Source organism: Oncorhynchus tshawytscha, linkage group LG04 (assembly GCF_018296145.1).
Source record: "Oncorhynchus tshawytscha isolate Ot180627B linkage group LG04, Otsh_v2.0, whole genome shotgun sequence".
Taxonomy (NCBI): Eukaryota; Metazoa; Chordata; class Actinopteri; order Salmoniformes; family Salmonidae; genus Oncorhynchus; species Oncorhynchus tshawytscha.
The window spans coordinates 5,934,764-5,947,646 of NC_056432.1; the positions used below are offsets into that span (position 1 = coordinate 5,934,764).

General features: G+C 42.2%; 1 protein-coding gene across 1 annotated transcript; it reads left to right on the plus strand.

The window, feature by feature from the left end:
• Positions 1 to 266: 266 nt before the first annotated feature.
• On the plus strand, positions 267 to 5,953 carry prdm8b (PR domain containing 8b). Its single transcript, XM_024383472.2, has 4 exons — positions 267 to 430; positions 2,608 to 2,832; positions 3,279 to 3,513; positions 4,222 to 5,953. The coding sequence occupies exons 2-4, from the start codon at positions 2,614 to 2,616 to the stop codon at positions 5,580 to 5,582; spliced, it is 1,815 nt and encodes a 604-aa protein (XP_024239240.2). The 5' UTR covers positions 267 to 430; positions 2,608 to 2,613; the 3' UTR covers positions 5,583 to 5,953.
• The last annotated feature ends 6,930 nt before the right edge of the window (positions 5,954 to 12,883 follow it).

Here is a 12,883-nt window from a genome sequence, read left to right on the forward strand (position 1 = left end):
GTGTGTGTGTGTGTCAGTCAGCCAGTGCATTGCGCCCCCATTCTCCATCTCTTTCTCTCATTTCTCTCTCTTTCTCTCTCTTTCTTCTCTTTCTCTCTCTTTCTCTCTCTCTTCTCTCTCTCTCTCTCGCTCTCTCTCTCTCTCTCTTTCTCTCTCTTTCTCTCTCTCTCTGTCTCTCTCTCTCTCTCTCTCTCTCTCTCTCTCTCTCTCTCTCTCTCTCTCTCTCTCTCTCTCTCTCTCTCTCTCTCTCTCTCTCTGCAGCGAAGGGCTATATCTGCGGCACCACTGTCACTTTCACGGCCACACGGGGACATGTACTGACGCCGAGGGGAGGACTTGATCGTAACCTGCTCTCGAAGGCGGCAAATTGATTCCAGCATCATTTTTTTGTGGATTATTATTTATTTTCAACAACAACAACAACAAAAAGGTACGTAGTTTACAACCTACATTTGGTATGCGTTTTAAATGGGTGGTTTGTTAGGGATCGAGAGAAAGACAGACAGGCAGACAACACCACAAAGCAGTAGCCTAGACAGCATCCTTGCTGCGGTCTATGAATGGACCATCGTGTAAGTCTGGATACAGCGCTCCGCAGATGTAAGGGGGCGAGGAGACAAAACGGGAAAAAAAATCAGTACTTGCATTGATTTAGGACAGTTTTTTTTTTTTTTTGACTGACAAGGCACCCAGATTTAAGAGTAAAACACGCTCTGAAATAGAGGGCAGAAGGTTGAATGGGTTGGCCTCATTCGTTTTATGGATGCGCATACATTCCGGGTGCTATTCTCTCTCATTTAGCTCAGATGCATATTCATTGGAGCTTTTGTATGGCTTTTCCCTGGTGAGAGAGCGACCTTTTAAGTCACAAAAGAACCGGCTATATAAGGGGATGGAGCGAAAAATTGCTTTTCTGAAAGCGTCGTCGGTCTCTAGTTGAAGGGTTGCATTTGGTGGATAACATATAATAAGAGGAGATTGTAATTGCTCCAAATTATTTCTCTCTCCACCAATCCAGCTGAAGAGAAAAGTTATTTATTTTTTGTTCGGCCGGTCAGAACGTTTCTTGAACGATAAGATTTTGACGGAAGCGCGTCTGAAAAGAGGAACGTTTGGTTTTGATCCGCATGCAGACTCCAGTGTGTTTTGCTTTGAGTCTGAGACACTAAAAGCTAAATGAATGGAAAACAAATCATGATCCATCATCAGACTGCAGAAAAGGAACAACATCTCACGGTGTGATGACATGTAAGGCCTGTCCAGTATTATATTCGACTTGTCAGTGTTTTAAAACCTTGTTATTACACGTTTACTATGCATGCCATATTATCTTGACGTGGTAAATGTTATGTATAGTCTGAAGGGAGATACTCCAAGGCAACATGATTAACAAAAACAATACAAATTAAAAATACATTATCTGTTGAATAGCATACGTGCATAACATTTATATATATATTTATATATGTAAAAATAAAAATAAAATAACACATGGAATTAGATAATACGACGTGCAATCAGTATCGTTATAACATTGTAAATATTTGTCAGATGTTCCTCTCGACGCGCCTGTTTTAGCCAATCCACGCCGTGTCCACCGTTGTGTCTCTTCGGGCCTACGCGTAATTGAAATTAACAAGTGGCAAAGAAAAGGCACATAGATCCCAGCTGCGTAACGCGTTGCAGGCCAGAGGAACTGGGCTCCACGTCACCCGGAAAATACACCAATTCAGAAAGTAAATGAAAAAAAAAAATGAAAAAAAAAAAGAACTCCGCGTGCAGCCTTAATTACTGTCTCGAGAGGGAAAAGTGGTGGATTATGGTAATGAGTGGACATACGTTTAGAGCGCGTGTAGAAATGGAGCGGAGAGGGTAGATGACGTGAAATCGGTGACTTTTGACAGTCCACTCCAAATCCATTCGATATACTCTCATTTATACAGACCTCGTCATTTCTTACTGCTATTTTTCTTCTTCCACGGGCTACAATTAGTTTACACACTTGTAATAAATTAGGGTTTGAGGTGGATGTGGCTGCAGTGTGAATTTACAATAGCCTAGAATAAAGCATTTGTGATATTAATTCAGCTTCTTGACGTAATTAATATTATAATTATCAACAATAATATTGGATCCAGGGATAATATATTATTATCATACACTTTATGTGTTATTATAATTGTTTTTGTTGTTGATGTTTATCATTATTAGGCTATATTAACATAATCATTAATACCATTGTTATTATTCCGTTTAGGCCCATGCAATTATTTTCTCACTGTTAACAGCTATTCCAAACAGCACTTGTGAATACCACGGAAATATAGGCAAGCAACCATACCCTTTGAAATTGATAGCCCACTCTCATTGTACAATAGACTTCAATTAATTAAAACGCCCAGCCCCCACCCCAAAAAGGCACTTTCCCAGTCCAGCATGGCCTTGACAGCTGAGTCCTATGTACTTAGCCAACCTTCTCACGGAGTGGCAATTTATTTCACCTCCTCATCATCGAGACCATTTGTTTATTACATGTTTTATTTTTTATTCATTGTCTCTCTCTCTCTCTCTCTCTCTCTCTCTCTTTTGTCTGTCCGCAAACAACAGCCAACGATGGAGGAATCCAGCTCACATAAGTTGGTTTGGGACGGCGACGCTAAAGCAGTGCAGCAGTGTCTAACGGATATATTCACCAGCGTTTATACCACATGTGACATTCCGGAAAATGCCATTTTCGGCCCTTGTGTTTTGAGCCACACGTCGTTGTATGACAGCATAGCCTTCGTAGCGCTCAAATCAACGGATAAACGAACTGCGCCTTACATATTCCGGGTAAGGAAATAATAATATTGTGATTTTTTTTTCGAGAATGATAATACTCTTAATATTCTTTATTTACGATTTAATTACATCTCCTTATTCCGACTGAATTAAATTGTCTGCCATTTGGTTGATTTATCATTAGGCCTATTGCAACCAGAGTAGAAGATTTAAAAAAAATAACATACAAAAAAATGTTTTTAAATTCTATTTCTCATGACATTAGTGTGAAACCTATATTATTTATATTAGACGTGTTATCGTACAAGATAGCGCGCAGGTTATAATGTATATGAATAGTTGCACAGCCAAAACACATTCAAAATAGCCTATTTTTATTTTTCATTTTTTGGACAGCCTATGCGTTTAACGATTAGAACGAATGCTGCAGCACGGACTTCTCGTTTGGGTCCCAACTAACTGGTTTGCCTCGCTCTCTGTCACCGTTCAACGCGCAGGTGGACACGTCAGCAGCCAACAGCACGTCCGAGGGCTTGATGTGGCTGCGCCTCGTGCAGTCGGCGCGGGACCGGGACGAGCAGAACCTCGAGGCCTACGTGAAGAACGGACAGCTGTTCTACCGGTCCCTCCGGAGGATCGAGAAGGACGAGGAGCTGTTGGTCTGGTACGGGAAAGACCTGATTGAGCTGCTGCTGCTGCTCAGTGCCGGTAAAGCGCCGGTCAAGGCCAAGGGTGAGTTAGTAGCCTGGCTGAATAGTGTAGATCGCTGAATAGTGTAGATGGCTGAATAGTGTAGACGGTCTAGACGGTTTGCATTGAAGCATTCCATTGGAGTTGGCTGGTTTGTAGTTTCTGTTTTGATAATCATCCATCAAAATAATTCCAATAGTCATATTCAGTTTAAAGTGATATAAGAATATAATATAACAGCTGTTGTCAAATTCTTTGGTGTTTTTTAAATATTTTTTTTACGTAATATGTAATTGTTTTATTGTATGTGTGTTTATAGTTTTGTTTAATGTTGTGTTAGTGTATGTAAATTGTTTTGTCTGAAACGTTGCTCGCCCTGGTGCTAATGGACCAGGTCTCTCTTGGAAAAGAGATGTTATCTCAATGAGAAAAAACCTGTATGAATAAAGGTTAAATAAAAGTAAACAAAATAAAAACAAATAATACCATATTGTACATTTACAATCATTTACACACACAGTTGAGGGTAAATAAATAGTGTAAATTAGGTGTCCAAAAATGAATGCAATATGCCTATTCTGTATTTATAATTTATAGTTTATATTAATCAGAAGACGATGGTCCTATTTCAGCTTTACCAAAACATTACAGGACCCACTACTGTTTTTTTTTTAGGAAGATACTGAATATTAGCAAGATTTTTGTTTCTTTCTGAATGACTGACATTATTTTCCTTCTATCCATTTCCAGGGTCCACTCCCTACTCCTGTCCTGACTGCAACCAGCGCTTCCAGTTTGAGTTCCCCTTCCTGGCCCATCTGAGGTTCCGCTGCACCAAGAGACTACAGAGCATGGCGGCAGGCAGTGTGGACGAGGAGGTCCCCAGTAAGGAGCCAAGCACTGAGCGCCCTAACCCCAACCCTACCACCACCGCACCCACCAGAGCTAGCCCTAAACTGGGCCGCTCGGATGGGGACAGCGCCAAACCCTCCACAGACTTCCATAACCTAGCCAGAGACCTCGAGAACAGTCGCACCAGTCCGCCGAGCGACCGTGAGGCTGAGATCCGCAGCGAGAGCTCTGGGAAGAGGAAGTTCTCCGATGTGGAGGACAGAGTGAGGGATGCTAGCAGGGCCTCTCTGAGTCTGTCTCAGTCTCACAAGTCTAAGGAGGAGCTGGCTAGCTCAGCACAGAACTATCGGGGAGTGTACGGCCTGGAGGAGAAACGACGAGGGCCGACGTTCTCCCCTCCAGGGTCGGGGTCCACTGAGTCGGGTGGTGAGGGTAAACGCAGCGCCTTCACGGAAGTCAAGAAGTCTCCACAGAGCCTGAAGACGCACGGTAACAGCGGCGGCACCAAAAACCTCCAGAGCTCCAACGTCGAGAACAAGGACGGAGGTCGGCCCGGCCCCGTCAACAACCCTCCCCAGGAGAAGCATCTCAACATCAGGCAGGTTCTGTCGGAGACTCAGCCTGTCCAGCCACAGACCCGCATGGAGGCCTCTCCGCTAGGGAGCGCCTTCACCTCCGTAGCCCAGCATGGTGGGGGGAACAGCGGGGAGAGGAAGAGCGCATTCAGCCAACCCTCCCGCCACGCCACCTCCTCCTTCTCCCAGATCTCTCCTCTGGTCATGACCACGCCCAAACTCCTGGACTGCCACCCGGCGGTGGGCGACACCATCTCCTCCTCTAGACTCTACCAGGCTGACCACCTGGCCGCCAAACTCCACGGCGCCGAGTTGGGCGCCAACTGCCCCGTGCCGGGCGCCATGTCCAAGCAGAGTCCGTTCCTCTACACAACGGCTGCTGCCACAGCCTTCTGGCCTAAGAGCCAGGGCCACATCCAGCTGCAGATGCCCTCAGCATTAACCTTACTCCCCCCCTCCTTCACCTCTCTGTGTCTGCCCGCCCAGAACTGGTGCGCCAAGTGCAACGCCTCCTTCAGGATGACCTCTGACCTGGTGTACCACATGAGGTCGCACCACAAGAAGGAGTTCGCCATGGAGCCGATGGTTAAGAGGAGGCGGGAGGAGAAACTCAAGTGTCCAATCTGTAACGAGTCCTTCAGGGAGAGGCACCACCTCTCGCGTCACATGACCTCCCACAATTGACATTCAGATCAATAACAGACCGTTTTCACACTGCTAGGGGGGCGAACCGAGTCAAGCTGTACTGGCCTGGTTACGGAATTGCATTTTGATGAAGGAAGCCTTGCTTGAAAGGACAGTGTGTAAAGAATATACTGTAGACGAACCAGCACAGTAAGGTTTGGCCACTGACAATGCTGGGATGGACCATAAAGGACTATGGGAAAATAGTATACCCGTGCCAGGCCAGCACAGCACGGTTTGAGTCGGCACGATAGTGGGAAAAGGGTATCACATCACGGACCATGGGGAGGAACTTTTTTGCTGACTGACTGACTGGCTGAGTGGGTATATGACTGGCTGGCTGTCTGACACTGACTGGCTATATGACTGGCTGGCTGACTGGCTGGCTATATGACTGGCTGGCTGGCTATATGATTGGCTGGCTGGCTGACACTGACTGGCTATATGACTGGTTGACTGGCTGGCTGGCTATATGACTGGCTGGCTGGCTGACTGACTGGCTATATAACTGGCTGACTGGCTGGCTGACTAGCTGACTGTCTAGCTGGCTATATGACTGGCTGGCTGGCTGACACTGACTAGCTGACTGTCTAGCTGGCTATATGACTGGCTGGCTGGCTGACTGACTGGCTATATTACTGGCTGACTGGCTGGCTGACTAGCTGACTGTCTAGCTGGCTATATAACTGGCTGACTGGCTGGCTGACTAGCTGACTGTCTAGCTGGCTATATGACTGGCTGGCTGGCTGACACTGACTGGCTGACTGCCTGGCTGGCTGACTGGCTGACTGGCTGACTGGCTGACCGGCTGACCGGCTGGACATACACCACTTAAAGGAGCACTTGTTTTCAACACAGACAATTATTATCATTCCTTGAGTCTGTTTTTTGGTTTCCTCTTCAAATGTCATGTTTCTTTATGCTAATGCATTTTGACTTCAGAAATGAATTAATTTATCTTATGAAGCACTTACAATTTGGTAAATAAGGGAAAATAAGAATATGTGTATTTAAATGTACAGTACGTTTGGATTTTATATTATATAAAGACATATATAGAAAATGATAAATAAAAAATAATTACATTACATGGTTTTACTATTCAATGCGTTTTTTTCACGTTCACTTTGAAAGGCCGGATGATATTGACACAAAGGAGGATATGACGTCAGACAGACTGACTATATTTCAGAGTGCACCGTGTGACAATAGGCATTGATGCAATCTATACAGTTACGATGTACACACCTGGTTTGTTTGAAATGCAAAGTGTAATATTTTGTGTCAGTGGGGAATACAGTAGTTTCAGTGTTTTCTTTCTTCATGCTGAAATTCACTACTTGATAGTTTACCTGATCATGTTGAATGATTTGACAATAAAATAGCTTTATTTTCATCTCTATGTGTGGAACCTGTGTTTATACAAAATAACAATGTAAAGGAATTAGATTTACCAAGGTTGTAGGTAGGAATATAAACAATTTAATAATATGAATCCACAGGACTACACGCGTTTAAGGTTGCACATGCCTAACTAAATCACAGACCTACTTGGAGATCGTCGAATAACGCAACTACTGGTCGAAAGATGAGCCTATTTTTTTTTTTTAAACAAGTAAATGTTTTAGGCTGACAAAAAATGGTCATAAATCCATCTCAAAGATATAACGGTCATTGACCGTATTATGGTTAGCACGTTTATTTCAGCCTTTGTACACATACAAGAGTAGACTTGTTTGTTTCGCGCATTCTTAACACGCTGTGTTGGCTAATAAAACAAATATGATTTTGTGGCCCATAATGTATGAAAAGAAGATCGGGATTCTGACAATGAAACCATATTTTCTGCAGTCCTATTCTGTAATCACATGAGAAGGTGTACATTTAGCTTGGTCCATGTCTGCAAAAGTCGGATTTTCCTGATCCTGAGAGATCTGGGCCCGGTTTCCCAGAGCATTTGTAGCGTTACGATCATAGTTAGAACCATATTACAAGATATATTTAGTAGCCGAGCTGTTTCCCCGCGTCTTCGTTAGTATCATGCTAACGTTAAGTGCAACATGAGAGGATATTTTTGTTTTGCCCTTCCGCGTCGCTTCATTAACAGACTATGTCTGATGAACAGAGAATCGAGAGACCGTCTGTGACCGCAGATAACTTCAGGACGAATTTGACTACAAATACAAAGTTCCCAAAGTGTTTTTACACTCGTCACAAACAAGGGGAGGATTAAAAACCCGAGATGACTGCATTACACAATACATATAGGATACACGAGCCAATATAGGCTATTTCAATCATATTTTTATCCATTTCACTTTCAATCAAATGAGTTCTATTTTGCGACACGGATACTGTCTGTAATTTGTGCCTCACTGTGTTTCATGGTGTGTGACAACAGGAGCGCAACGATGTGCCCAATCTGGGATTTAGCCTAGTGTATTAGTATTGGGTGAGCGTAATAAACCGCCTCTGTAGCCTATTTGCAGACATGGGTGGTAATATCTCTCTATATGAGCTGATCCGTCTTCAGTATTGTGGAATAATTCTATTGTTAAATGAAGATTGTAATAGAGAAAGCAGATGCGCTTTTCTTTCCGTGTCATCAGTATCGACAAGCGGCCTAATGACGCACCGCGAACGTCCTCTCTCTACATGCTTGTTTGGGGAAACGCTTAAAGAGTTGGCTCATAAATAACGTTGCATCTGGTATGATCATCGTCATGCAAACTGGGAAACGAGGCCCTGTATAATAATAAACATGAACCATTATAATAATAATTTCACCAGAAATATTATATATTTACTGTTTCATTTTAATTTCCTGGTATAATCATGATTAATATATATATTTTTTTTAATGATGATTGCGTTTTACAGTTCAACACAGAATTAGGCCTATTGTGTCGAGATAAAGTAGCATAAAACAAATAATAGCTGATACACAACAGGAAAAGATTTTTTCCAAGAAAGGTGCTTTAACACATCTCCATGGTTACTTCACGGGCGCAAACAGCGACAAGTTGCGTAAAAAGGCACGTTTCCTCCCAAAACTGTCGGAACCTGTCATAGCACAGTGTTTATTAGCCCGATATCTGAACTTTTATTTACTTCTAATGAGAAGAAAATGTCATTCCTATGAACATGATCCTATGCATTCAGCCTAAGAGATGCGATGGTATCTTGTTAAATCCACAGAATATCAGCGAACAACACCTGCAAATGTTTTCGATTAATAAAACAGTTCAAATGTGATAAAACAGAAGAATAAAAAATAAACCACTATATGTTTGATGAGTTGCAAATGATCATACTTTACCATCAGCCTGTAGTAGGTCTACTTTACCTTTTACCATCAGCCTATAATTGGTCTACTTTACCATCAGCCTATAATAGGTCTACTTTACCTTTACCATCAGCCAATAATAGGTCTACTTTACCATCAGCCAATAACAGGTCTACTTTACCATCAGCCTGTAATAGGTCTACTTTACCTTTACCATCAGCCTATAATAGCCTATAATAGGTCTACTTTTTACCATCAGCCTATAATAGGTCTACTTTACCATTACCATCAGCCTATAATAGGTCTACTTTACCTTTACCATCAGCCTATAATAGGTCTACTTTACCTTTACCATCAGCCTGTAATAGGTCTACTTTACCTTTACCATCAGCCTATAATAGGTCTACTTTACCTTTACCATCAGCCTATAATAGGTCTACTTTACCATCAGCCTATAATAGGTCTACTTTACCTTTACCATCAGCCTATAATAGGTCTACATTACCATCAGCCTATAATAGGTCTACTTTACCATCAGCCTATAATAGGTCTACATTACCATCAGCCTATAATAGGTCTACTTTACCTTTACCATCAGCCTATAATAGGTCTACATTACCATCAGCCTATAATAGGTCTACTTTACCATCAGCCTGTAATAGGTCTACTTTACCACCAGCCTATAATAGGTCTACTTTACCATCAGCCTGTAGTAGGTCTACTTTACCTTTTACCATCAGCCTATAATTGGTCTACTTTACCTTTACCATCAGCCTATAATAGGTCTACTTTACCATCAGCCTGTAATAGGTCTACTTTACCACCAGCCTATAATAGGTCTACTTTACCATCAGCCTGTAATAGGTCTACTTTACCTTTACCATCAGCCTATAATAGGTCTACTTTACCATCAGCCTATAATAGGTCTACTTTACCTTTACCATCAGCCTATAATAGGTCTACTTTACCTTTACCACCAGCCTATAATAGGTCTACTTTACCACCAGCCTATAATAGGTCTACTTTACCTTTACCATCAGCCTATAATAGGTCTACATTACCATCAGCTTATAATAGCTTATAATAGGTCTACTTTACCATCAGCCTGTAATAGGTCTACTTTACCATCAGCCTATAATAGGTCTACTTTACCATCAGCCTGTAATAGGTCTACTTTACCATCAGCCTGTAATAGGTCTACTTTACCATCAGCCTATAATAGGTCTACTTTACCATCAGCCTGTAATAGGTCTACTTTACCATCAGCCTATAATAGGTCTACTTTACCATCAGCCCATAATTGGCCTACTGACTACATCTAATTATGTGGATATAAGAAATCCAATTGAATTCAATTAAAATATATTATTCCATGTTAAGTCACAAGTGCTGTCTTTTTTACAGCGACATTAAGTTTCCTTTTCAGGCCTTAAAGGTTAATAAAACATGGCCTACATTTTATTGAAATCTTCAAAAGCCAACGGGGGTTGTTTAAAAATCTAGATTTGAATTGTAAAACGATACAATCATTATTATTTTGCAGTAGTGTAGTCTAGCTATCATTTACATTTTATAAAGGGGATAAAGACGCACTGTTTGAAACCTTGAAGGAAGACGCAGAAAACGTGGAAACATAGCTCAACAGTGACACCAAGCGGAGAGAATGTGAATTACAGCTAATTTCTACAGCAGCAAATGTCATTGTCCTCAGAGCCAGCACTCAAACGGCGACAGATGAATTCACATCCTTTACCTCGCAATCACTCACAGAGCCAGGTGGACATAGCACAGTCCTCAACACATATCAACCATTCACCCTGGAGGTGAATAGATAAAAAATTATGGAGAACTATAAAGCAACTGTCATTCTGGTAGACCGAGGCTACATATTGTCTCCCTATAGATGATGTGCATACTGCACTGTAGGGACCTTGAACACCACCAGGCAGTCACAAAAGCATTATGGATAAATACCTATGAGTTGTGATAATTGCATTGTTTGTGACATATAGGGACGAAGGCCAAAGACAATGATGAGGCAGCGGCAGCATAACATTTTAACCACATCTTTGTTTCATCACAAAACCCGGAGAGCAACGTCCCGTCTGGTTTAGTCCACAAAGCATATTGTCCCCCCCCCACACTCACCCCCTACCTGCCTGTGATATTTAATGGCTGCTGGTATCATTGTTCTCTCTCTCTCCCCTTCCTCTCCAGTTACATATGACCCATCACTCAGTGCTGTGAAGGTGGCTCTTCCTCTGTCTCTCTCTCTCTCTGTCTCTCTCTCTCTCTCTTCTGTCTCTCTCTCTCTCTCTCTCTCTCTCTCTCTCTCTCTCTCTCTCTCTCTCTCTCTCTCTCTCTCTCTCTCTGTCTCTCTGTCTCTCTCTCTCTGTCTCTCTCTCTGTCTCTCTCTCTCTCTCTCTCTCTCTGTCTCTCTCTCTCTCTCTCTGTCTCTCTCTGTCTCTCTCTGTCTCTCTCTCTCTCTCTCTCTCTCTCTCTCTCTGTCTCTCTGTCTCTCTCTCTCTTCTCTCTCTCTCTCTGTCTCTGTCTCTCTCTCTCTGTCTCTCTCTCTCTCTCTCAATTCAATTCAATTCAATTCAAGGGCTTTATTGGCATGGGAAACATGTGTTAACATTGCCAAAGCAAGTGAGGTAGACAACATACAAAGTGAATATATAAAGTGAAAAACAACAAAATTAACAGTAAACATTACACATACAGAAGTTTCAAAACAGTAAAGACATTACAAATGTCATATTATATATATATTTACAGTGTTTTAACAATGTACAAATGGCTAAAGGACACAAGATAAAATAAATAAGCATAAATATGGGTTGTATTTACAATGGTGTTTGTTCTTCACTGGTTGCCCTTTTCTCGTGGCAACAGGTCACAAATCTTGCTGCTGTGATGGCACACTGTGGAATTTCACCCAGTAGATATGGGAGTTTTTCAAAGTTGGATTTGTTTTCGAATTCTTTGTGGATCTGTGTAATCTGAGGGAAATATGTCTCTCTAATATGGTCACACATTGGGCAGGAGGTTAGGAAGTGCAGCTCAGTTTCCACCTCATTTTGTGGGCAGTGAGCACATAGCCTGTCTTCTCTTGAGAGCCATGTCTGCCTACGACGGCCTTTCTCAATAGCAAGGCTATGCTCACTGAGTCTGTACATAGTCAAAACTTTCCTTAATTTTGGGTCAGTCACAGTGGTCAGGTATTCTGCCGCTGTGTACTCTCTGTTTAGGGCCAAATAGCATTCTAGTTTGCTCTGTTTTTTGTGTTAATTCTTTCCAATGTGTTAAGTAATTATCTTTTTTGTTTTCTCATGATTTGGTTGGGTCTAATTGTGCTGCTGTCCTGGGGCTCTGTAGTGTGTGTTTGTGTTTGTGAACAGAGCCCCAGGACCAGCTTGCTTAGGGACTCTTCTCCAGATTCATCTCTCTGTAGGTGATGGCTTTGTTGTGGAAGGTTTGTGAATCGCTTCCTTTTAGGTGGTTGTAGAATTTAACAGCTCTTTTCTGGATTTTGATAATTAGTGGGTATCGGCCTAATTCTGCTCTGCATGCATTATTTGGTGTTCTACGTTGTACACGGAGGATATTTTTGCAGAATTCTGCGTGCAGAGTCTCAATTTGGTGTTTGTCCCATTTTGTGAAGTCTTGGTTGGTGAGCGGACCCCAGACCTCACAACCATAAAGGGCAATGGGCTCTATGACTGATTCAAGTATTTTTAGCCAAATCCTAATTGGTATATTGAAATTTATGTTTCTTTTGATGGCATAGAATGCCCTTCTTGCCTTGTCTCTCAGATCGTTCACAGCTTTGTGGAAGTTACCTGTGGCGCTGATGTTTAGGCCAAGGTATGTATAGTTTTTTGTGTGCTCTAGGGCAACAGTGTCTAGATGGAATTTGTATTTGTGGTCCTGGTGACTGGACCTTTTTGGAACACCATTATTTTGGTCTTACTGAGATTTACTGTCAGGGCCCAGGTCTGACAGAATCTGTGCA

What these genes read in the sequence shown, in the direction of transcription:
- prdm8b (XM_024383472.2), top strand. Translation starts at nt 2,614, where the DNA reads ATGGAGGAATCCAGCTCACATAAGTTGGTTTGGGACGGCGACGCTAAA. An exon ending in CTGCGCCTTACATATTCCGG is followed by an intron (nt 2,833 to 3,278) that starts GTAAGGAAATAA and finishes TTCAACGCGCAG; the next exon opens with GTGGACACGTCAGCAGCCAA. An exon ending in AGCGCCGGTCAAGGCCAAGG is followed by an intron (nt 3,514 to 4,221) that starts GTGAGTTAGTAG and finishes ATCCATTTCCAG; the next exon opens with GGTCCACTCCCTACTCCTGT.